A 27445-nucleotide genomic window follows, 5' to 3' on the forward strand; every position below is an offset into this window, starting at 1 on the left:
TAAATGTGTATATGCATTATATATAAGATATGTGCGTCTTGCCAATAATATAGTAGATATTTTACAAAATGATTTTAAAATTATAATATTGAAATGTTGATATAAATATAATAATAATTTATACGATGGGATCATATAAATCATATATTTTTTATTATTGATTGTGAATTGGTTGTGTGGGTATTTTTTTTATTTTAAATAACTTAAATTACAGTTCTGCTTTAATGGCAGTGTGTATTTATTATCAGCCTTGATGTTTGTCATCAGTCTTCCTATGGTGTCATTCTATCAGTCTGCCGCATGAGGGCGCTTCACCCCCCCCCCCCCCCCCCCCCCCCCCACACACACCCCACACCACACATCGAACAATCGGATCCCGGAGACAATCTGAAGACGAGGCGTTTCCAGTCGCTGTCTGGTCTGCTGTGTCTTCCTGCCCGTCTACTGTTGCCGTTCCCCTTGTTTGGATTACGGACGAAAAACGCTAAACGGACAGTTTTACCAGCTCAATGGATCATGGAAACAGAGAAAATCCTGAAACGAAGATCAAAAGATAACGCAGGCAAGGAATATGACGGCGAATGGACATTTTAATAGTCGCCAATCACGAAACGGATGTTTTCCTGTCCAGAAACTGTGTTACCATCGAGGAGACTTGCGGTCTTGGGATGTCCCATATAACTGCGCTAAACTCTGATTAGGCAGATGTATGGGGCGCGTGCTTTGGAACAAAGGGAAAACAAAGTTTGATGTGATGTGTTAATTTGGTTTGTTACAAGGACTCTCAGTAGTAAGATTTCGCAGTCATCGGATTTGATGCTTCCTGCTGAAGGGGGGAAAAAGCAGTGAAGGTTTAACGCAAGAACTTTAAGTTTTTATGCTGTGTTATGCTTTTTTAAAATGATGAACAACTTACTTTTGATGCTGTATTGAAAAAAGAAAATGTGTGATGGTGGACTCTCAAAATATCAAATATTATTGCCTGACTACACTCTGAAGCCGTGACAGCTATACGGGTAACAGAATAAATCAGAATACTATTGTATTTGAAGAGGAGGAGAAAAGAAAAACATGGCAGTTGAAGGCCGAGTAACAATTCTTGACGTTGGACTGATCGCAATGGTGGTTCTTCTGGGTCCTGTGGCTGGTAAGTAGCAATAGAAAATATCATAGAATTACAGTAAAATTGCAGTTCCACACCCTAGTTTCCCATATCTCTCCATATCCTGTCAAAGTGAAGGCGTAATTAATTGTACACTGTGTGTGTGTGTGTGTGTGTGTGTGTGTGTGTGTGTGTGTGTGTGTGTGTGTCCTGCCACTTTTGTGGTAAATTCACTGCCACCCACATCCATCAGGAACTCTTCATTTCTTGAGTGTGTTTGTGGATAAGTAACAAAACGAGTCAGTAGAACAACACTTTATGTACCATTGTGTGTATGGATGTGCATACCTACTGTATAAATGTGCCTCTCTATCTGTGTGCGTTTGTGTCCATTTAAATATTATTTTTATCTTTATGTATATGCGTGTTTGTGTGTGTGGTCTCTCTGGCATCAGCCCCTGAGCTGCAGTGGAGCTACTGAGCAGCATCACACAGATAAGATTAGAGCTGACCCTGCTCATGGTTCATGAGGGGAGAATAAAGGCTAAACACTGATTAGCCGTTAAGACAACAATAAAACTTAATTTCTCATCTTGCGGTTTGGTTATAAGGACACATTATGGCTTGCAGATTGGCCTCCTCCACAGCTAAACCCTGCAGTCTGACCATCGAAGATGGAACCAGAGCCAAATATCAGAGTACAGAACGCTATAAGCTTGCTCACGTCCACTGCAGATCTGAGCCAGCCTCAGATTTGTTGCTACTATGGTGCTATTAAAGTAGAACTTGTGATTGTTTAAATCATTTTAAGTCGGAGTTGGATAATGTTTTTACAACCAATGTGTAGAACAATTTTTAAAGTATTATTTTATTTACACACAATGACAACTAAATGATTATTAGACACCTAAATGAAACCATAAGCATTATGAATCAGACACTAAAACTATTAACAAATGGTAGTTGTAATAAAGCTGAAATACAATCAAATATAAATATTAGATCCATCCATTAATTCTCCAAACCGCTTTATCCTCTGCTTCAGGTTCACAGGGATGCTGGAGTCTATCCCAGCGCCTCGGGCCACCCTGGACGGATGGTCAGAACATTTCAGGGCTATTAACGTTAGATGAAAAACATAAGCTTAGATGCCTCAACCACTACAGCTGAAATACTACTAAAGGAAATCAAAATAGTAAAAAATAAAAGTAATAAAAAAGCACATAACAAATTGACTATTGAAAATTAAATTAAAATGAAAACTGAACATACAGGCTAATGAATAATATAATAGTATAAATAATACTAAAATAACACTGTTATGAATATTATAACCGTAATAATAATTTCACTTTTTTTGTTATATGACTAGTTGAGTAAATTATGCTAGCAACACATTCAAATATTATATTATATACGTATATTGGTCTGTCATGGGTGTTTTTACACCTAGTTTGTACTTCAAGCGGTCTTGAGCTTGTGTGTATGTGAACACCGCAAATGAACTGAGAATCTTCTGAACGGTTTCTCAACCAGAGGGGCCTAAAGTAAAATGATTTAAAATAAGACAAAACAAGCATAAAAAAAATCTAAATCAAGATATTATTTTTGTAAAACTTTATTTTTTGCCATTTATAACAAATATACAGAAAAATCAAGTATGCAACAAAAAATGAAGGAAAATTCTGATATTTCTTATTTATATAAATCAGAGACTCAACAACTGTTCTTTTTCCTCGAAGAACCACTGACTTGAAAACGTTGGAGATATAAGGAAGGAAGCCTAATTTCAAAAGTGTGGTTTCTAAACCTGGAAAAGTGTAATGTAATTTGATAAAATATGAATTCCATCTGTATTTTTATAATGAATATAAAGTCACATGGGCTTTGAATATTGTTGTGGACAGTGGGGGATCTTGGAGTCATAAAGATTGAGAACCACTGCTCTAAAATTGCCCGATGATGAACAATACGAGTGCTTCGCATATTTTAGAATGCACAATATAGGACATAGGGATTCATAGTCAAAATTCATGCAACCCCAATGAAACAAAGTTTCACCCTTTCCACTTTGCATCTGCGGTTTAGTCCCGTTTTATTTTGAAACTTTCAACATTTTTCCACCAAACCTGTGTGTGTTTGTCTGTGTGCGCAGTTTCCTCCCCTATAATTCTTACTTTGTGTGTGAGTAATTTTATGCGCTTCCTGAAATAGTCATTGCATTCCATTGTGTGGGATTGTCTGGGTTTTTGTGTAGTTTGGTATAACAGTAACCCCAGCTGGACAGTAAATGTCATGTTGCCATAGAGGAGGTTGTGTATTTGATTCTGTTAGTTGTGAAGCATTGAGACAATGTCCTTTCAGTTGTGTAGTTCTGATTTGTTCTGTACTCTCTGTCGTATGTTGATAAGGGTGGCTTATCTCTGAAAATGCTTTGTTTACATACCAGGGTTTAAAAGAATATTTCACTCCAAAATTAACCATTTGTCATCATTTACTCATTCCCATCTCATTCCAATTTCATATGATTTTCCTTTTCTGTGAAAGAGATTGATTTCCAGTTTTGCACAGGAAAGTGGATGATCAGTCAAATCGACTGGATGTTAAGTTGACATAAAATTGAACCTGGTTCCCAGTTTAATTCTGTTCCTGGCCTTGAAGGTGGACTCAGATCTCAAAATAAAGTGATGGTCATGGAACCCTTTGCTTTTTGAATGCAAAATATTGCCAAGTTCATTTGGAGCATTCACATTAAAAAAAATTAATGGGATTTTATTTCTTTCGTGAAACGGAAATCTTTGGAAGAATATATGTTTTGCACGGGGAAGTGGATGATCAGTCAAACAGATTATCAGCCTGTCTGGATGTTAAACTACGGAGGCCCTAAAGGGACCTTTGCAAAAATAAACAAATAAAGACTATCGCGTGCGCACGAGAAACTATCGCATTACAATTTCATTACAATTTCCGGTTTGCGTACAATTTGAGTCAGTGTCATTACTCTGTCGCCGGTGGACACAGGAGACCTACAGCTGTGCAAGACAGAATGCTCATTTCTATCGTCCATACCATGTGGCAGTGATGTCTATGAGATTTGCAATACTGTTATGATAGAAGCTCACTTTGAGCTCACCAAGCAATAGACTTTAGTCTTTTTTTTTTTTTTTTTTGCACAGGTCCCCTCAGGGGCTCCGTATTAAACAGATTTTATTTCTTTCGTGAAAATTTAAATTTAAAGTGGACTCGTAGCGCTCTCTAAAACAAATCATAAATGTAGTTCATACGACTTGTGCACGATATTCCAAGTTTTCTGAAGCCATACCATAACTTTGTGTGAGGAACAAACTAGTAATACTGATTTACTGATAAAAAAACTGGATTAAAAATTAGAATTCTGTACAATATTGATGTCAATTATTTTCATGATATGCCTATGATAATCAAGAAATGGCAGATATTACATTTTATACTATTTTGTCTAAATAAATTAAAAACTAAAATCAATTGTTTCAAAATGTTAAATGTTGTAAACGTAGGCATTTACATGTAAAAATCAACATTGGCTCTTTGGACAAATGTGTGTCTATATCTACATTTTTGCAAAACTGCTAAACATAGCCTATCTACAATTCACTCGCAGTAAAACACCAGCGATTTCCTTTTCACACAAATGATGATACAGTCACAGATTATTGACTAATAAAGACTTATTTTTGTGCAATTGTATATGAGGCGCCATGTAGGATTTAAATCAAATTTCGCTTATCAATACATACATAACTTGCGTGCATATACACCTATAAAGTAGGCTACTCGCATATACGTGTATAGCCTACTATTGGATGTTCAAAATACATATGAAATACACGCGCGCACTAATATGAAATCCATACCAATACATATTATGTTAGTAATGAATGCATATATACTTGTGAATAACTTGCAAAAGTAAAAGGAAGTAATTTGTGCGTAACCTGTCTATTTACCGCATTTGCAATCATGAGCTGTGTCCCAATGTGAAGGCTGCATCCTCCGAAGGCCGCGGACTTCGAAGGATGCAGCCTACTCATCCTTCGAAGGACGCACCATGTAGCCTTCGTAGGATTTCCTAATTGCGCAACCAGGTGTTCCCGATTACCGCTCCTGGCGCCAAGCAACGGTGCGAGAGTACAGCTGCCATCCTGATCATTCATTTGTTATAATTGAATAAACAGCTATGGATCCAGAATTGGCTATTGTCATTTTTTTGTTTTATATTTTACTGACATGGTGAGGATGTTTCAGTCATGTATTTTCGGCTTTATTAGCCAAGATCATGGCCAGAGCTGGTTTGCTGCGTCCCAATTCAGAAGTCGCTTCATGAATTACCAGATTACACTTTAAACTGTTCAAGTATTGGGTGTTAACTTACTTAAATAATGTAATGAAAAGAAAAGAAAACATAGGCATACATAGGCATATAAAGGTTCAAATGTTCACTTATGTCTTACCTTGATTCGATTTTGTAGGCTAGTGTATTCTTTTTATTATGTAGCATAAATGGACAATATAAATGATGAATATGAATATGGTAAATATATAATTTATACCGCGTATTATGGAGGGAGAAAAAAACTCCATCTGTGGGAAAAACCAAAACAATCCGTGGCGACGGTTGTGCACTCCGTCCCTTCAGTTTACAAACTGTACTCACAATATTTTTTATGTGTAAACATAAATGTATAAAAATACACAATTTTATTTGTGACAACTCACAATAACAAGAAAATATTATATTATTATATAATATTAACTTGTGAATATTTCAAATATTTAATAAAGGGGAAAAAAGTCCTAAACAAAAATCTGAAAATACGTCAATATTTTTTTTTTTTTGCGCAGCATTTGGTGTAGGGCCTACAGTTCATATTAAAATTTTGGTGCTCAACTTTGCGTTTTAAAAATAGCCTAACAACTGTTCATTTTTCGTTTTTCAATTACGGGTTAAAACAAGAAAAACGAGTGGACGCAAAAGTACACGGACCTTAAATATTTCAAATAATGTATTTGTAGAAAAAGTTTGATAGTCTTGGGTCCGTATGCGTCCATTCGTTTTTGCACAAATAAAAGTAGTTGCGAATGATGTATTATTCTTTTCTGTATGACCGAAAATTATAGAGTAGCCTATTTTAAGTTGTTTCCACTGTTGATAGAGAAATGCAAGTGTCGCGCCCGCGCCTCCGTGCGCGCTCCACACTCCGCACACACTCTTGGATAGGCCTATGCGTCAAAATCTTGTGTTTATTTATGATAATCTTAGCCCTGTATTATTACTGTCTAACCTGTATTATGACTGACATTTGACGAATTGCTTTGTTCCTTTTTTTGATAAAAGCGGCTTCGTAGCCTAAATGTAGGCTACTAATAATAATAATGATAATTATTAGGCTATTATTTGTGTTTATAATTATAACTATAAATGAGTTCACTGAAGACAGTAATATGTTAATCATAAAATAATTTATGAATGTTTTATTTTTATATAATAAAACCTAACCTTGTGTTATATTTATTTTTTATATGTAAAGTCTTTTTTTGCTTATTCTATTATACTGAGCTTTTTCCTCCCAAAAAATGGACTTTAAAGGTACAAGCCTAAATGTCGTTTTATAGAAAATTCAAGAAATTATCCATTTTAAAAAATTAAGTTTAAACACAATGCAAAGCATCCCTCATAAACAGGTTGCCAGGTTGAATCATCGTGGGCACGATTTGTTAAACCGAGGGAACAGTTTAAGAAATCCGTCGCCACGGATTGTTTTTTTCCTCCCACAGGGGGGAATATTGTTCCGTGAACGCACAAATGACTTCCTTTTGCACTGAAATTACTTCCTTTTAAACTGAAATGCCTTCCGTTTGCACTGAAAAGTTCACGCACATCCAAATATGTGCGTGGGAAAATAGGAAAATTTAACATGCTTTTAGTGCCACTCACGGGACATTTCACTTTGAAATAACTGCGAATTGTGCAAGGAGCAACATGATGTCATTTTACAAAAATACCGTCACAGGCACTTTTTTACAATGAGCTTAAATAGGGTGAAATAAGTATGCACAGTTAAATTTCACCCAAAAATGAAAATTATGTAATTAATTACTCACCCTCATGACTTTCCAAAGCCGTAAGACATCTTCGGAACACAAATTAAGATCTTTTTGATGAAATCTCAGAGATTTCTGTCCCTCCACTGACAGCTACGCAACTACCACTTTAATGATTTAAAAAGTTCACACAGAGATCGTAAAACGAATCCATATGAATTGAACGGTTTAGTCCAAAATGTTGAGTTTTTTGGACCAAAATTTTTAGTCCAAAAAAAGAGACATGACTGGTTTATAGGCTTTTATTCACATATAAACATTCATTAACTCACACAACAGTTGTTGTAAACAGAAGCTCAAGCATGAAATGCGAGAACCAATGAGGTTCATTCTCGTGTGTGACGCCTCACGTTTGAGCATCAGCAAGAACCAATGAGGTTCATTCTCGTGTGTGACGCCTCACGTTTGAGCATCAGCAAGAACCAATGAGGTTCATTCTCGTGTGTTACGCCTCACGTTTGAGCTTCAGCAAGAACCAATGAGGTTCATTCTCGTGTGTGACGCCTCACGTTTGAGCATCAGCAAGAACCAATGAGGTTCATTCTTGTGTGTGACGCCTCACGTTTGAGCATCAGCAAGAACCAATGAGGTTCATTCTCGTGTGTGACGCCTCACGTTTGAGCATCAGCAAGAACCAATGAGGTTCATTCTCGTGTGTTACGCCTCACGTTTGAGCTTCAGCAAGAACCAATGAGGTTCATTCTCGTGTGTGACGCAGAACGTTTGAGCTTCAGCAAGAGATTTGTTCTCGTGTGTCAAGCAGGTTCAGTTGAGCTTCTGTTTATGTTAGCTGATCAATGTGTATATGTGAATAAAAGACTACATTCAATCTGTTCATTATATAAAGCGATCGTGTCTCTTCTGAAAATTTTGACTAAACTGCTCAATTCATATGGATTAGTTTTGCGATCTCTTTATAAACTTTTTGAAGGGTTAAAGTAGTAGTTGTTTATGGAAGGACAGAAAGCTCTCAGATTTCATCATAAAGATCTTCATTTGTGTTTTCCGAAGATGAACGAAAGTCTTACAGGTTTGGAACGACATGAGGGTGATTAATTAATGACAGAAATTTTATTTTTGGGTGAACTATCCCTATATATCCAATACTGTCATATATTGTGCATCCATAACTAAGTATTTTTTTAGAGGTTACATTTTATCTTAAGGTGTCCCTGCGTAATCACAAAAATCATTTCTGTGTAATATTGATTAACATCATATGCTTGGTGGGGTTAGGGTTAGCTTGTAATTATGCATAATTTACTTTTACTATTTACTATAGTAATTATAACGTGACACTGCAAAATAAAGTTTTACCCTTTTGGAATTCAGAACAGGAGTTGTAAGGACTACTTTTATGGTGCCTCACACACTTGCTCACAAATAGGCCTATTTCTTATTTTGTGAATATTTTAGTTTACACAAATTGATAAGTAGAGCAGCTGGGTGAAAGTATGGCTGGATGGACAGATTGGAGGAAAGGAAAGGGAGGGTTTTTGGCTAGAAGCGTTAGATGTGAATCAGTATGTAGGTCGTGAGCACATTGCTGTGCTTTGTAGTGCTGTTTAGAAGTGGAGAGTCATGAATTATCCACATCACTGAGTTGGATTTTGTTTGCTGTCGAAGTGCTTCATAAACTGGATTGCAGTGGTATCAGGTTGCCCAAGTTATAATTTAATATTATATTGGAGCTTTCTGATTAGGAGGCAGTAAAATGCTGGCATGGAGCAAGGCTACGGTACAGAAGTGGTTCCCATATTCAATTTAATGTGACAATGAACAATTTGAAGGTGTAATATATATATATTTTTCATTATTATTTATTATTCCATCTCTTACTTTTTCTTAATTTTAAAGCAATTTAGTTTTTTTCTACTCACCCTGTCAGAAACGGTCATCTTGGACACACACACATACACACGTTGGTGTACTGTACAAACTGCTTATCCCCTAACCCTAAACATGCTCATCACAGAAAACTCTATGCATTTTTACATTTTCAAAAAACATCCTTCTGTATGATAAGCTCTTTTCCTCATGGGGACCAAAAAAGGTCCCACAAAGTCAAAAATAATTGGTATAACTATCTTTGTTGGCACATTTGGTCCTCACAACATATTATTTACCAGAACACCACACACAGACACGCACACACACACACACACACACACACACACACACACACACACACACACACACACACACACACACACACACACACACACACACACACACACACACACACACACACACACACACACACACACACACACACACACTCTCTTCCTCCCTAATGTGCTTGTCACTTGAATACAGAGAGCGATGAATAGACCACATTATTATCCTGATATGTCATCCTGTGTCAGAGTCTCCCATTGGCTGACTGCTCATTAGGTTGATGTGTCAGCCAGTCTCAGAAACCACCATTGGCTGATTCTGTGCTGGAAATTGAATTTAGCTTTCAGCCTCAAAGAATAATGTGGCCGAATGGGTAAATATGATATATATGTCTGTATTTCCTACTTTTTCATCCTGCCTAGTGTTGTCCTACAAACAATGTTCATATTGAACGATATGAAAACAAATATAGTGAATGTAACCATGTTATATATTATGTGCTAAAAAAGGGTTACAAATCACATTACATTCTAACATTGTAACAACACCATTACAATCTAAATATGACAAGAATGCTTTTTAAAGCAGAAGTTAAAATCACTACATTTGAAATTAAACTAAATATAAACAAAAGCACAGACTAAATGTAAATTGGTAAGAGGAACACATTCACTCATCTGAGCTTATATTAGCCTACATTTGATTACCCCATTAATAGTCACTTTACAGTTACTGCTATTATAAAAATACACTTGTAGGTTTAAAATTCTACATATGGCACATTTAATGTTCAACAACAAATATTTGAGCAAAATGTATATTTTATTCGTCTGTTTGCCGTGCCGCAGCGCTCGTTTACTCTTCCACTTTTCGCTGCAAAATGTAATTATTTGCATGAGTAGATTTTAAAATGTAATTTATTCTTATGATGGCAAAGCTGATTTCCATTACTCCAGTGTCACATGATCCTTCAGAAATCATTCTAATATGCTGATTCGCAGCTCAAGAAACATTTCTCATTATTATCAATGTTTGGAAACAGTTATGCTGCTTCATATTTTTGTGGAAACCATTTGGGGTAAGATTTAATAAAAATAATGACACGTGTGAAAATATATATAAAATCAGTCAAAAAACTTTAAAGATTTTCCAGCATTGTTGTTTTTTATGTATTACCATTGATTTTGAAAAATAGAGATCTCACTTACATATTGGGAATTTGTTGTATTTCTCACATAATTTTGATATGTATTTAACAGTTCATGATTCCAATGCATTTGAATTGCCAAAAATGTAAACAGTAATATTACAAATTTTAATATAATATTATAATATATATATATATATATATATATATATATATATATATATATATATATATTATTATATAAAACAACCATAGATATGGCCTTTCTTTTTTTTTAAACAGTATAATTACATGTTATGTCAACTGCCCATGTTTGTTTGTTTGTGTGTGTGTGTGTGTGTGTGTGTGTGTGTGTGTGTGTGTGTGTGTGTGTGTGTGTGTGTGTGTGTGTGTGTGTGTGTGTGTGTGTGTAAGTGTATGTAGTGTGTGGACATATATTAATAAAATGTGAAAAATATATCTTTGTATATGCCTGACTTAAATTAATTGAGACTTAGATTTGAGAGTGGTTTCAAACAGAGATCCCGATTCTCCCACGATTCTGAACAGACAACTAAACAAAATAAATAACAATTAATTTACTAGAGGCTCTGACAAAATGTTAATTGCTGCAGTCTTTTTAAAATGTTTAATTAATCTAAATGAATTATTTAAAAAAAATCGTTTGGAATGAACGATTCAAAGACTCACGTGGCAGTTTGAATAGAGATCTCGATTTTTTAACGATTAATCGTGCAGCTTTAGCCGAGTATGCATCTGTTGGCATAAATCAGATGAGCTGTGACGTGTTTGTCTTTGCATGCACTCTCAGGGTTAGCGTTCGTGTTTGATAGAATAGAGCCCTCTGGGTAACTGCTCAGTTGTGTTGCTATCAGAGAACGTTCACATCCTCCTCCACAAGCAGACCACGAGCAGAGGAGAGAGTGGGAGGAGAGAAAGAGGCATGTCTCTGTGGACATCATAGCTATGGTTTGACCTTGGACGTTATCTCCCAAAGATGAGCTCCTTTCCGAGATGAGCGTTATCTGCATTCCTCACTGATAGCTTCTTCAATCTGCAACCCTTAAGAAAAAACTATTATTATGCATTCTGAAAAACATCACCTGCACAACCTAGTGTCTGTAAGATGCTTTGGGATGTTTCGTTCTCACAAAGCCTGTCTGGCTGAGATATTGCATTCTCAAAACAACTGATGGTTGACATAGAAGAACACCAGTCACATGCCTACCGTGTTTTTTCTTCTCTGCTATTGGCTAGATAGTAAAGAACACTTGTTAACATGAAATTCTGCCCCCTTCAGACCCAGGAAGACAGAGCCCATCATGTAAGAAGGCAGGTCTTCATATAACCGTATATTTTCTAATCCCTTTATGTAATAATGCTCTCTCTGTCTTTGTGTTTTTAACTGTCCTTTTAGCTGCACAGAGCGAGCAGAGGCAGTGCGCCTATGCAGAACAGACACAGGCTCTGGCCGAGCGGATTGAGAACGCCACCATTCGCTGTAATCACGGAGATCACTGCTTTGGACTCTGGTGGAAAAAAAATAATGAAATCCAACTAGTGAAGCAAGGTATATAAATACATTCCACACACACGCACGCACGCACGCACGCACGCACGCACGCACGCACACACACACGCACGCACGCACACACGCGCACACACACACACACACACACACACACACACACACACACACACACACACACACACACACACACACACACACACACACACACACACACACACACACACACACACACACACACACACACACACAGAGAGAACTTTACAGTCAGTCTCACCTTTATTTCCTCCTTTTAATACAGGTTGTTTCTCAAATGTCGGTGACCATCAGGAGTGCCATGACCGCTGTGTGGTGACCAACACTCCGCCAATGGCCCAGAATGGAACGTCTCGATTCTGCTGCTGCAGCAAAGACATGTGCAACCTAAACTTCACAGAGGACCTCCCACCTCCTTCCCCGACCACCCCACAGCCTCTACGTGAGTGTGTGTGGCTCATAGACTTATAGATAGTGTTCAGAATATCACCTGCACAACCTAGTGTCTGTAAGATGCTTTGGGAAGTTTCGTTCTCACAAAGCCTTTCTGGCTGGGATATTGCATTCTCAAAACAACTGATGGTTGACATAGAAGAACACCAGTCACATGCCTACCGTGTTTTTTCTTCTCCGCTATTGGCTAGATAGTACAGAACACTTGTTAACATGAAATTCTGCCCCCTTCAGACCCAGGAAGACAGAGCCCATCATGTAAGAAGGCAGGTCTTCATATACCGTATGTAGACATGGTAATGGCAAAAAATATATTAAAAAACGGATAATGGAAGCAGACAGGAACCGTATTTGTTTTTAGTAGTCTTTTGTATGAAAAAGGAAACAATTTTATTTGTAATATATATTCTTGAGATTCTATTATGCAGTAGGAAACAGATATTTTTTTACATGTCAAATAATCAATTTTATTTAGAACGAGATTTTTGTTATTGTTTTATTTATGCACAATAAACAAAAATATCCATATCCAGTAATAAAACATAATATGTATCATGAATGTTTTTATTATTATATTATTATTATTACCTATTATATTGTGCCATTTTTCGGTAGAATATTAAAGATCAGATAACAAAATATTGGTCAATATCTCTGCTTTAGTACTTTAATAAATGCTTAAAAAGAGATTTTATACTAGCCTACATGTTTAATAATTTTCAGTGTGAAGGACTGCAGGTTCATTATATATATATATATATATACATACATTATATTAAATAAAATGAATGATAGCTAATCAGATTGCTAGGAGAGGTTGCTGAGGGTGTCGTGTAGTGATACATAGAACCATTGCGTGAAGCGGTCATAGCTGTGTTTTATCATGAATAAAACACAGCTATTGACCAATTAGAATCAAGGACTAGAACTAAACATTTCATAAACAATTATATATATATTTTGTCATTATTTGAATATACTAACATTGTATCTGACATTGTATTTTCTAATCCCTTTATGTAATAATGCTCTCTCTGTCTTTGTGTTTTTAACTGTCCTTTTAGCTGCACAGAGCGAGCAGAGGCAGTGCGCCTATGCAGAACAGACACAGGCTCTGGCCGAGCGGATTGAGAACGCCACCATTCGCTGTAATCACGGAGATCACTGCTTTGGACTCTGGTGGAAAAAAAATAATGAAATCCAACTAGTGAAGCAAGGTATATAAATACATTCCACACACACGCACGCACGCACGCACGCACGCACGCACGCACGCACGCACGCACGCACGCACGCACACACACACACACACACACACACACACACACACACACACACACACACACACACACACACACACACACACACAGAGAGAACTTTACAGTCAGTCTCACCTTTATTTCCTCCTTTTAATACAGGTTGTTGGCCAAATGACCATCAGGAGTGCCATGACCGCTGTGTGGTGACCAACACTCCGCCAATGGCCCAGAATGGAACGTCTCGATTCTGCTGCTGCAGCAAAGACATGTGCAACCTAAACTTCACAGAGGACTTCCCACCTCCTTCCCCGACCACCCCACAGCCTCTACGTGAGTGTGTGTGGCTCATAGACTTATAGATAGTGTTCAGAATATGGAAACAAATGAGTTCGAGCGAGAGATGTACAGTAGATACTATTGAAAGACACGGGTTAAAGAACATTTGACAAATTATAAACGTATTGCCATTTTGTTAATATCTAATTCACTTTCTGTCTATTGAATAATATATTCTCTTTGAATCCTTCAAGACTCGCACCGACTCTACAGAGAGGAAGCCATCGTTGTCGCTTTAGCAACTGTGTCCATGGTTGCCGTCCTCGTCATTTTTCTTTTTTTTGGCTACCGGATGCTAAGAGGTGCGTTACCGTAGTGATGCTATGATGCATTAAATGTATGATTCAATCCCGACGATGAAATGGCCTATGTGCGTGTGGATTTATATGCCTGTGTGTATTCCAGGATGTGGTAAACACTCTATGCATACCTTGGATATTCTGGAGACAGCGCTTTCCCCTCCTTCTCTTGATTTGGACAACCTTGTTCTGCTGGAGGTAGAAGACACCAATCACAGCTTGATTCTTTTTGCCGTCCCCTTGTTTAAGCAAACAAAATAGTGTATAATTTTTTTTTAATGAAAAATGTTTTTTTTATTGAAAATTGTTGAAGCAACATAAATTATGTAAAAATAAATCGTGAAATCGTTTGAAGAGAAATCATGTAAATATAATGGGCCATTTGAATTTGACTTCGGGGATCAGTATTATTTGTAGGCATTGGTGTATTTGTACTGTATTACTCTAATATTTATGAAATATAAAAATAATATTTTTATTATTTAAATAAAAAAATAAAATAAAAAAATGACCTTTTACCCAGGAGACCTATCCTGTTGTATTCTAAAAATTTAATAGAAACAATGTGGCAACAGTAAATAACAATCCAAGTGCGAAATTTAGGCAAAACTTTGTCAGATAAAATATATTGATGAAAATTGACAGTAAAGACATTTATAATGTCACAAAATATTTCTATTTCAAATAAATGCTGTTCTAACTCTGCTCAGGGGATGTCTTTGTGGCAGTTTTTTTTGTAGGTGATTAAAGGATGGTACAAGACTTCACCTTACGAATGGCTGTCCACAGCAAAAAATATATAAATAATTATCTTTTTACTCATACTTTTCTCACTTATTTTCAACTTTCTGCTCTTCACAGCTGATTGGCCGGGGCCGTTATGGAACCGTGTATCGCGGTTCACTGGACGACCGATCTGTGGCTGTGAAAGTTTTCATCTCCTCTAACCGCCAGCAGTTTACTAACGAGCGTTTGATTTACCGCAATCTCCTGGATCACGAGAACATTGCACACTTCTTAGAGAGCAAGGAACGTGTCGGCACAGAAGGCAGGACAGAGTTTCTCCTCTTGCTGGAGTTTTACCCTCATGTGAGTATCGCAAGAACACTGAGAAACCCAAACCAGCTACCTAGAATGTGCCAAAAGCAAAAACTCCAGTCTAATTCCAGATGTCTTATTCTTTTCCTGTCAACCATTTAGCCTGTTCTTATTTTTTCTCTCACATTCCTTCTTCTCTACATCACAGCTCCAAAAGTGCAAGCATACGCATTTATGTTGTGGTTATATTTAGAGACCTGAGGGATCTGATGTCATGTTTGATCTTGTGGTAACAGCATCCCACGAGTGTAAAAATGATATCTTCGGATATCACTAAAACTTTCTCACCCTCCTCCTCATGTTTTTCTCTGCATCCTTTTTTTCTCTCTCTCTATCTTTTTTGCAATTATGGAACAAAAAAAGGTTACAATTCAGCAGAATATCCTCATTTAACCTCTCTCGTTGCTTATTCACACCCACAAAACTCTTACTCGATATTATGGAGGAAGAGAGAGATTATTGACTGAGCTTCTAAGTATTCAATTATTCATAACCGTGGGCTTTCAGCCTCAAGCCTCAAGCCAGGTTGCCATAGCGACAGGAGGCATCCCTGAGGTAGTCCTGAGGTATGGCAGGAGGGCATTAATTGTGCTACTCCTGTAACTTTGAGATACATCGGCTCTGTTTATCCTTACTCTGCGCTTTAATCTCATCATCCCTCGCTTCTCCCTCCTCTTCCCCACCCCCCCATGTTTTCCCTGTGTGTTCCTCCCTGTACATTGCAGATGATTTCCTCTGAATAGAGTACTCCCTCTGTCTTTCTCAGGGCTCACTGTGCATGTATCTGAGCGGGCGGACTGTGGACTGGCTGAGCTGCTGTCGTTTGGCTCTGTCGGTCACCAGAGGGTTGGCGTACCTGCACACAGAGATACAGAAAGGGGGTGAGACACAGAATAACAAATGAAACATTTTGTCATCATTCAATCTCAAGTCGTTTTTCCAACCCGAATGGTTTTCTTTCCTCGGTGGAATGCAAAAGCAAAATGTTGGCGTATGCACTGGCCAGGTTTCATGAAATGAGGATGTACACCACTGCTCAAAAGTTTGGTGTCAGTAAGATTTTTTTTAAAGAAAGAAATTAATACTTCATCAAGGCACATTAAATTGATCAAAAGTGACAGTAAAGACATTTATAATGTTACAAAATATTTCTGTTTCAAATAAATGCTGTCCTTTTTTCTATTCATAAAAAGAAATCCTGAAAAAATGTTAACATTAAGCAGCTTTTTTCAACATTGATAATAATAGGAAATGTTTCTTACGCACCAAATCAGTATTAGAATGATTTCTGAAGGATCAAGTGACACTGAAGACTTGAGTAAGGATGCTGAAAATTCAGCTTAGCCATCACAGGAATAAATAACATTTTAAAATATATTTGACAGTTGACGAAGGCAGACAGCTGAACTTAATAAAACATTTTTAGAGGGCAGACCTTTTTGCATTCTTTAACTACTGATACATACTGTACAGTATAGGTCTTAGCACGTAATGAATTGGGGGAGCGAGGGGAGTGCTTTGATTTTAAAATATCTTAAAATAGAAAATTGTTATTTTAAAATTGTAATAATATCTCACAATATTAACATTTTTACTGTATTAAATAAATGCAGCCTGTGTGAGCATAAGGGACCTTTTTCAAAAACATAAAAAAATCATACTGGCCCTACAGTTTTGAGCAGTAGTGTTTGTGAACGGGGACTCTCGGGGGCTGTCAAAATGGCAAAAAGGTATTAGCTACTTAAAATACATTTTCGATTTTAATTTTGAGTGTTAAATGGAGTCACAGTATGGATGTGATAGTGGGTGTGTGCAATTTATTTATAGACTCAGTATGAGAAAGCAGGAAGGCAGGGGCGTAATTCTCAATGCTTTTTTTAGTTTTCTTTGTCTTTGTTTCAGTGTGAAAGGCTCTAAAAGTGTTCCGATTTTATTTAGTGTCAGAAAAATGGCATGTTAATGAAAGGCGACAGAAAGGGAGACTAAAGAAAGAGAGAAAGTGATGATATGTCTTCATCTTCATCCCAGTGGACACAGTCATTCTAATATATACTGACACATCCTTTTCAACTCACAAAAACGAACCTTCCTCATACAAATGCACACTCGTTTGTCCTTTCATATACAGCATTATTATATAACAAAGTAGATCGGCTCTAAAAATCTGTTTGGTCAAACCAATAAGTGTTCAAACCAATTTTCATTTCACACAATAGTGACCACTACCAGTGACAGTGTAAAGGTTAATGAAAAATATTAAAGGAACACGCCGACTTTTTTGGACTTTGGCTTATTCGCCGTATCCCCCAGAGTTAGATAAGTCCACAGATACCTTTTTCATCTCCGTGCGTGCTGTAACTCTATTTGACACACCCACCGCTAGCCTAGCTTAGCACAAAGACTGGATGTAAATGGCTACAGCTAGCATACTGCTCCCAATAAGTGACAACATAACGCAAACATTTTCCTATTTACATGTTGTGATTTTTATAGTCACAGAGTGTACAAATCACAAGGTCATATGAGACAGCCATCTTACAACCGTATAAATATTGGGAACTATATTCTCAGAAGGCGAAGCACTGTTACTTGGGCGGAGTGATAACCGCAGCACCTGAGACGCGCCGTTGTTTCTTCCGTCAACAAAACCACCGTGACTAACTAGCTAGTTGCCGTTAACATTGATCATCACAAAAAATTACAAACTTTGGTAGCTGATAGACAAGAGTGACACAAGTCATCTAAAAACATAACGGAACACTTACCGCAGCCGCAGGTGATCTACTTTGTCCTGTCTGTGCTATCGATGGGATGGCCGTATCCTTCAGCACACGTTTCATGGTCCGTGTGGCAAATTCCATTTTTTCAAGATAGTCGTCCTCATTGAAATGTACTGAGCAAACACGATGGTCCTTGTTGATGATCTCCTCAGGTGTGTTTGGATCAATATCCAGAGCAAGTAGCCATTGATTAGTTTTTGGTTGGAATTCTATGAAACATCATGGTATTACCTGGTCTCTCCTGTTTATTGTCGCAGCTCTTTAGAATACAGCAAACACCCATGATTATAAACTATGCTTTTACTATCTAGTAATTGCTGATTCTATTACTCCAACTCTGAACGAACTCTCTGCTCCTCACCACGGCGCGTTTCAGGTGCTGCGGTGATCACTCCGCCCAAGTAGCAGTGCTTCGCCTTCTGAGAATATAGTTCCCAATATTTATACGGTTAAAAGATGGCTGTCTCATATGACCTTGTTATTTGTTCACTCTGTGACTATACAAAAAACAACATGTAAATAGGAAAATGTTTGCGTTATTTTGTCATTTATTGGGATTAGTATGCTAGCTGTAGCCATTTACATCCAGTCTTTGTGCTAAGCTAGGCTAGCGGGGGGTGCGTCAAACAGAGTTACAGCACGCACGGAGATGAAAAAGGTATGTGTGGACTTATATAACTCTGGGGGATACGGTGAATAAGCTAAAGTCCAAAAAATCCGCGTGTTCCTTTAACTGGCAGACAAACTGATCAAGGTTATTATTATTATCAATAAATGTAACTATTTACTGATAAAAATATATTTAAAATTAGTTAATTCATTTTTAATAAAAAATAAAAATGTCAATTTATTTAATTATGTTCAGTTATTGTATAATTATATATATATTATTATATTATATTACTGAATTATTATAATTCATTGCCTTTTATCATATTGCTATTATAAAAGTGAGCAAATGAACATAAGCCACTCGAGGCTGTGCATTACATTAAGGTGTTTTAAGCACTAACTAGACAACTTGCAATAGTAAAATCCCTGTTACATACCGTTATTTCTGGAGACACAAGTGGGTTCTAGTGCTCTCTAGTGGTAATTCTGATATTTTGATTCACTATCAAGCTATTTTCTCTCCTTCTCTCCTCTCTCATCCCCTTCCATCACTCTCTGCCCTCCCTCTCTTTTTCCCATGGTTAGACTTGTATAAACCGGCCGTGTCTCACCGGGATCTGAACAGTAGGAATGTACTGGTGAAGACAGATGGTTCATGTGTTATCAGTGATTTTGGACTTTCCATGGTTCTGACGGGAAAGAGACCTCCTGGGCATGGAGAAGAGGACAACAGTGCCATCAGTGAGGTTAGCAAACAGCAATTCAAACTTGTCCAGTCTAATCCAACCCAGCATAGTCTAAACCTGACCAGTGATTTGGACAATAATACCTCAGACTAATCATATGTTATACCCCTTTCTGACTGAATAGGTTGGTACAGTGCGATACATGGCCCCAGAAGTGCTAGAAGGGGCAGTGAATCTGAGAGATTGTGAGTCGGCACTGAAACAAGTGGATGTTTATGCCCTGGGTCTGCTTTACTGGGAGACCTTTATGTGTTGTACTGACCTCTTCCCAGGTACCACTCGCATGTACACGTGTGCAGATCTCTCCATGTCACAACTGCTGTTTGTACTCAATAAAAATCTTTTCTACCACCAGGCGAGACAGTGCCAGCATTTCAGATGGCTTTTCAGGCAGAAGTGGGCAATCACCCTACCATAGAGGACATGCAGGCACTCGTGTCGAGAGAAAAAGAAAGACCCAAATTCCCAGAGGCCTGGAAAGAGAATAGTCTGGTGAGAAATTAGGATGTGAACTCACATGTACAGCTTATTAAAAAATAGGGAACTAAAATAGATTTGTTGAGGCTGATGTATGTGTGTGTGTTTATGTGCAGACGGTGCACTCTCTGAAAGAGACATTGGAAGACTGCTGGGATCAGGATGCTGAAGCTCGACTTACAGCTCAGTGTGCAGAGGAGAGACTCACTGAACTTCTCCTTATCTGGGATCGAGAAAAATCAGTTAGTCCTCCTCTCAACCCCAGCACTGCACTGTATAACCACAGGTAATCAATAACCAATAATTACAATAAAACCAAAGGTAATGACTGAGTAACGTCTAGGTTGCGTATGTAACCCCCGTTCCCCGAAGGAGATAATGGAGACGTTACGCAAGAAGGGTAACTGACGAATTTGGATCTTGCCAGGGAGCCCAATCATCTTCGAGTGAAAAACTAAACGAGCCAATGGACATTTGCGTGCAAGATTTGCATCGCTCGCTTCGCCCTGCAGCATTCAATGAATAAGTTCTACTTCAAAGCGTAGACATGCCTTGTAGAGTGCTGAAGTGATGGTGTCTACCACCGCCTGGGGTAGATCACCTAAAACCTCTGCGTCCCGTCACAACCACACGTGGAGGTTCCAGAGGGCTGGACACGGGTGCCAGAGGGTGCCCCGTCTTTGAGAAAGCAGGTCCTTCCTCAGAGGGATGCACCAGGGAAGGGCTGTCGCGAAAAGCATGAGTTCTGGGAACCAAGACCTGCTCCTCGTCCTCCGTGACTTTTCACCCGTGTTAACTCTTTTAGGAAGTGATCTTTAAGTGCTGAAATGTAGGGATTTAGTGCAGCCTGCAGTGTGCTGCAACAATGCTCTTTTGCTGTATGAACAGTAGTATCTCATTGAAGATCGCAATCACCGCTGTAGCGCCGTCACACCAACACTGGAGCTTCACCGGAGCACAGTCGAATAGAGATTGTAGCTTCTTTGCAGGAACACACTGTCTCGGCTCCGAAGTGAAATGCTAGAGTGCGATCGCACAATGTCCATTCGCTCATTTAGTTTATACTCTAAAGATGATTAGGCTCCCTGGCGAGATCCCAATTCGTCAGTTACCGTTCTGACGTAACGTTGAATGTGACTGACTGAAAGGGAACCTATAATCACTGTTACTCACTTTACAACCGTAGGTAATTTAAAAAAACGCAATCACCGACCATTCACTGTACAACCACAGATAATCAATAACCAATAATAACTGACCACTCATTGCATCATTGCAAAAGTAATCAATAACCCAGGGGTCTCCAACACGTCGCTTGCGAGCTACCAGTAGCTCGTGGCCTGATTGAAGGTAGCTCACCAAGGGGGCGTTCACATATCGCATCTTTTGCGCGCTCAAGTTCGTTATTTCAAATGTAGGAAGCTCATAATTGAAGCGACGCACTCATTTTTCCATGCGCAGCAAGATGAAAAATCCATTAGCTACTAAAACTTCTTTGTCATTGTGGAGAGCGCAGTGCATGGTTGCATAGCAATGACAGACGCCACGGGAAAATCGGACCGAATTTTACTATTAATAATGAAAGATAAGCTAATGTGCATTGCGAACGTCAGTAATTTATCTTTTTTGACTCATTCTTTTTATAAAAATGATTTAAAGAATGAAATATGCGAGCTTTTTATAAATCTTTTTTTGTCAAAACTTTATTTGAACTTGTAGGCTACATGTTAGTAGATAACATGTCGCAAGACACTCCTTTAAAATCTGACCATTATTTTTAATGTTGTTATTTTGTTTATGTAAACAAAAAGTGCAAATGAATTCTAATTATATTTGTTATTTGCTGGTTTTCGACATAAACCTTGGTGAATGGATTTTATTGTGTAGTATTAGTACTTTTTGAACACGATTCTGTGATAACTGATCATTTTGGTCACTATAATCATGAAATGAAATTTTCAGGCCATTTCATCTCTAGTTAAGATGCACTATAAAATCAACTATAATTATGTGTTTTTATAGTATAATATGCAAAGTACAATTTTCTTAAAAAAAATTATTCTCTGATTCTGTTCTTTTCTCTGACATTTAAGGGTGACATATATAGGCCTACAAAAACTCTTTTAGGTCTAAAACAGTTTAGATAGTTGTTAATATGAGAGTTATGAGACATTATTTAAGAGATTTAAGTATTGTATTAGCCTACATGAGTAGCTCTCGGCCACTATATTTTTTAAAAAGTAGCTCTCAAATGAAAAAAGGTTGGAGACCCCTGCAATAACCAGTAATCACTGACATTTACTGTACAACCACAGGTAATCAATAACCAATAATCAGAGTACAACCACAGGCAATCAATAGCCAATAATAACTGACCACTCACTGCATAATCAGAAGTAATCAATAACCAGTAATCACTGACATTTACTGTACAACCACAGGTAATCAATAACCAGTAATCATTGATTACTCACTGTATTGCTCAGGTCATCAATAACCAATAATCACTGGCCACAAACTATAGCCTCAGGTAATCAATAACCAATAATCACTGGATGACTCACTGTGTAACCGGAAATAACTGAAACCCAATAATAACTTACCACTCACTGTACAACTGCAGATAGTCAATAATCACTGATTGAACAACCTTGTTAATGCACTGTACAACCACAAGAAATCAATGACCAGTAATCACTGCATAACTAAAGAAACTCAGTATATAATCATTTCTTAATTTCAGTAGTTTTAATTCAACCACAGTTAATTCAAAATCAGTAACAATGAATTATAATTAGTTATTAATAATTGTTTAACACAAACTGTCATAAATCATGGTCATTTGTTAGCATTTGAAATGTGCATAAGTCTATGTAACACAATGTCTTTATCTCATGTGATTCAACCAACACTACTTAAATTTTCTAGGAATATCTCTACTGGAAGGCAGACACCTAAGGTGGGTTCTTTCCTTGAACACTCATCCACAAATTCTGAAAACTATGAGGGTGCTGATAAACCCGTCCACAATGACACCTCAGTGGGAGGGTCTAACCCTGCAGAAAAAAACAGGAACTGCATCAACTATGAGTGGCAGCAGGCCCAATCACGTCAGTCTGGCACAGAAAGCTCCTCCCCCACTCCTGTTTTAGAGTCATGCAATGCCACTCAGCCTCCACCAGTGGGCAACAGTGGTCCCCTCTGTGGTAAGCTGACCCGGGAAGACCTGGAGACACTAAAACTGGACCCAAGTGAAGTCCAAAGGAACTTGAGGGAGAGCTCAGATGAGAGCCTAATGGAACATTCGCAGAAACAGTTCTGCTCTCCAGAAACAATGACCTCGCACACCCCGTTCTACCCCCTCGCGAAGATGGCGTCTGAGGTTTCGGGGTCACAGGCTTCCAGTAGAGCTGCTGACACCCCTATAACCATCTTACCTAAGCAGCAGAATGTCCCTAAGAGACCCAGTAGCCTAAGTCTCCATGCCAAGCCTTGTGGGAAAACACCCACCTCGTCATCTTCATCACTACGGATGAAGTTTGGAAAACTCGGAAAGTCAAATCTGAAAAAAGTTGAGATGGGTGTGGCTAAAGCCAGTGTGGTGAGCACAGCACATGAAGTCAGGGCAATTACCGTTCCCAACAATGATGCTGTGACAGCAGTGAACAAATATGCGACCGGAGCAGCACCTGAGCCAGCAGGATACCCAGGCAACGCTGCCGATCTCCATTGGAAGGGCGCCATGAGTTCAGAGGACTTGACCTTCAGCCTCTTGAACACTAGCCCTGATGAGCAGGAGCCTCTTCTCAGAAGAGACGCGCACCCTGACAATGCAAACAACAATAACAGCAATAACAACAACGGCGAAGGAGAGGGTGATGGAGAGACTGAGGATGGAGAAGGAGGAGATAACAGTGAGAGTGATGGTCCAACAGGGGACGCTCCATTGGCTTCTACCGTGGAGCCTGTTGCTTTGCCTGGCCCTTGTCCTGCCCCAACTGTGGTTCCTCCACAGGCCCAAACCCAAGCTCAGACACACGGAGAGGCCCTTCTCAGACAGAACCGTGTGCGCAGACCCGAGAGACCCAACTCACTGGATCTGTCCATCACCACACTGCCATTACTGGGTGAGTATTCGTGCTGCAAACTCAACCACTTTTAATGAAACTCTCCTTTTTGTTTTTTGCAGTATCAATGAGTTTTTTCAAGGGGTATGGGGGTTCAAAATTTGATCAAATATAAAAATTTTAGACTTGCTGATGATGATGGTTTAAATTCATTTATCACTGTATACAAGACACAGAATACATGCAACACAGAATCCACTGGAGGATTCTCTCTACAGAGCTAATGGCTGAAGCTTGACGTCCAGCTACACCTCTCTGAACATAATGGGTGGAGCTCGAAGCTCCAGCCACACCCTAACCTGATCCATAAACCTAAAATTAGGTGAATCTCAACCCATTACGTCCAGAGAGGGGAGCTGGATGTCATTTGGCTCTGCACTGAGCATCACATGGAATCCATGGAATTGTGGAATAGCTGCATGTGTTAATACTCTTCATTTCATAATTTAGAAGTACATATAATTGGCCTGTAAGATATAGCTTGTTTTTCCTGTGATCATTTCTACAGTCTTCCAAACCTTTCTTTTGTCTGTTGGAGAGCTCTGTCCCCAAATCTGTCAATCGTCCTGTAACAGTGCATAAAGTAAAATAGTCAAGTCACCTTTATTTATATAGAGCCTTTTATAATACATATTGTTTCAAAGCAGCTTTACAGAGATAACAGGAAAATAATGCAACAAAGTTTGTTTCTAGAAGAAAATAGCGTCACAGTCCAGCTTAAGTTCAGTGATGGTTCATTTTCGTTGTAAAAACGTTATTAATTTATATATATAGCCGCTCTGGAGAAAACCGTGATATCATCGTCCAGCTCAGTTCAGTTCTCATATAATGGGGCAGGCCTAAAATCTTAAATTACATTTAATAATAATATTTATAATTATTGTTAATTTATGTTGGGTTGGGTGGGCTGGCTGGCTGGCTTCCTGTTGATTGGGCTATTTTCACGTAAACACCTATTTTCTCATTCGGATTCAAAAATACCTTCCGCACAGGCTTGATGTGTATGTTTACATACATTTTACTTGTTGCAAATGTTTAGTTCACTAGCCAAAGATTATAATGTTACTATTTAAAATGACACGTTATCATGCACATCTACACAATTGACCCCTAAACAATGTTGTAATTTCTTGGTTCGCCCACAGGAGGCAAGTCTGCCGGCGACCTGACAGAGGGATCAGGAGATAAAATCAAGAAGCGGGTGAAGACACCTTACGCTCTGAAGAAGTGGCGTCCTGCCAGCTGGGTTATCACCACTGATACAATGGATGCTGAAGTTAACAACAACAAATGTCATGGAGGGCCCGGGCAGAATCAGGCTGGTACCAGCAGACCTAAATCAGCCTCGGCTGTGTATTTAGGTAGTCGAGGAGGATCTCGCTTCTCAGATCCCAGTGACTGTGACTTTTGAACTTTGTCCTCACTTTGATCTTGAAAAACAGGTTAAAATCATACAAACATTCAACTCTACTGCTCTAAACAGTCTGAAGGCTGTTGAGACAGATGTGGACTGGACCATATATACATGTCTTAAATTTAACCCCAATTGTAAGCACAGTAAGAGTCTTAGTGGCTTTACATTGAAAAGAGCTATGCAGCCATCTTTTTGTTTAATGTGTGTATGTTTTTGGGTTAATTAAGTCACTTTTTAGTTGCACTTTTTTGCTACAAGTTATAAATCATAATTATTTTGACCATTCAAAATGGTCCCTAATATTAAACCAGTGTAAATGTGTACTTAATCGTCACACTCCCAAGGTCAAGAAAAACCTGGAAATATCAGGGAATGTTCAAAATTCTGATTACCAGACCTGGAAAAAAGGGAAGCAAAATCTTAGTATAGAAATTTATATAGTCAATATTAATTATGCTCATCCCTCTCTTTGTGAGTGTAAACTCTATAAAACTATTAAAAATATAAAAAGAGTGATAAATTCATTAGTTAGAATCTGTGGGTACCCTTTTTTAAGATTATAGGGCTACTCATTAACATTAAGTTATATATTTTTAAAATATTTTAAGAATTTTGCATGAAAGGTGATAAAGCTTTAATTTTTGCCCATGCAGACCTGACAAATGTTTACAGTCTCTACTACTTTACCATGCCCGGTTTCCTGCAGCTTTGAGATTTATCAGACGATATTACTGATGTTCCCGTGTGACTGTGGTCATGGCGTCTGATACCTGTAAGCGCTGTTGTTGTGCATGCATAACCTATTCCCTTCTGAGTCAACACATTATAAAAAAGCAATTCAACACATTTCACCGTGGTGGCACTATGTATCTCTCAGCTTCGCACACTCAAGACTGCAACAAGACAATGTTTAGAAATGGTGTGATTGTAAAGAGAGAGCATGGCAACATCTGATATGAACAGCCGCAGGCATCACACCTCTCGCTTTCTGGACAAAGCTGCTCTGGGTCTGGTAAACTGACTGTTCTGGATCCTGTTAAAATGTCTAATGATGCTTTGGACCTACTTGTTATTTACTTATTTTTCTATGTGTGAGTGAGTGTGCATGAGTGCATAAGATAAGTTCTCTGGGTGTTTGTTCCTGTGTCTTGTCTCTGATCGTGTGAAAGGTTTTTTGTGTTGCATGTTTGTATCTATTCTTGTGGGGATGTGCATCTTCATATGCACTTACCTGTTCTAGTCATTTGATAAACAAGGAGACAAGTTTAAAAAAAACCTGTCTTATTTTTCAAAGCACAGCACACGAGAGCAGAATTTTATGCTATGCACAAAGACATGAAGCAAGCAGCTCTGGTCTGAAATCAAACATTCTTGTGTTACCAAAATGCGCTGGCATGTCAGTGATAATAGACCGGACGCTGTCATTATAATCGTATAAACAGAGTCCCATATTATCCCCACCATGACTGTTGCATGTCTTAAATGCATCTTAAAGAGCACAAGATACTTTCAGCTGCGACCCTGGTGTGTTTATGCACATGTGCATGTATGCGTGGATGAGTGTTTGTATGATGTTATTCACCTGTTAACACAATTGTTGTAATCGTAGTGTCGTGATCAATCATTTTATTACCCCTTGCTGAAACATTTTGAAAATTGTGATTTGTATAAGAAGGTGCAGACTGTAAAAGTGTAGTTATCTGCAGATTTAAATTAAATTATGCTTTGCATTTGCATAGTCTCAGTTTATTTACAGTGTCATGAAAATACAT

The 27445-nt window shown here is 38.2% G+C and overlaps 1 protein-coding gene across 1 annotated transcript; it reads left to right on the forward strand.

Moving 5' to 3' along the window:
* Positions 1 to 167: 167 nt before the first annotated feature.
* Positions 168 to 27407, forward strand: bmpr2a (bone morphogenetic protein receptor, type II a (serine/threonine kinase)). Its single transcript, XM_077199337.1, has 15 exons — positions 168 to 1147; positions 11926 to 12078; positions 12338 to 12514; positions 13590 to 13742; positions 13944 to 14114; positions 14315 to 14422; positions 14526 to 14617; positions 15281 to 15508; positions 16284 to 16398; positions 19495 to 19655; positions 19780 to 19927; positions 20011 to 20147; positions 20249 to 20418; positions 23061 to 24259; positions 25405 to 27407. Exons 1-15 carry the CDS (start codon positions 1072 to 1074, stop codon positions 25668 to 25670), a joined length of 3354 nt encoding a protein of 1117 aa, XP_077055452.1. The 5' UTR covers positions 168 to 1071; the 3' UTR covers positions 25671 to 27407.
* Positions 27408 to 27445: the final 38 nt, after the last annotated feature.

This window comes from Siphateles boraxobius, unplaced genomic scaffold (assembly GCF_051911475.1).
Source record: "Siphateles boraxobius isolate OS27281-9 unplaced genomic scaffold, OSU_SipBor_1 41, whole genome shotgun sequence".
In the NCBI taxonomy this organism is placed as follows: Eukaryota; Metazoa; Chordata; class Actinopteri; order Cypriniformes; family Leuciscidae; genus Siphateles; species Siphateles boraxobius.

Coding starts and splice junctions, on each gene's coding strand:
- bmpr2a (XM_077199337.1), top strand. CDS start 1,072: ATGGCAGTTGAAGGCCGAGTAACAATTCTTGACGTTGGACTGATCGCA. Junction 1,148..11,925: donor TCTTCTGGGTCCTGTGGCTG/GTAAGTAGCAAT, acceptor CTGTCCTTTTAG/CTGCACAGAGCGAGCAGAGG. Junction 15,509..16,283: donor TGCTGGAGTTTTACCCTCAT/GTGAGTATCGCA, acceptor TGTCTTTCTCAG/GGCTCACTGTGCATGTATCT.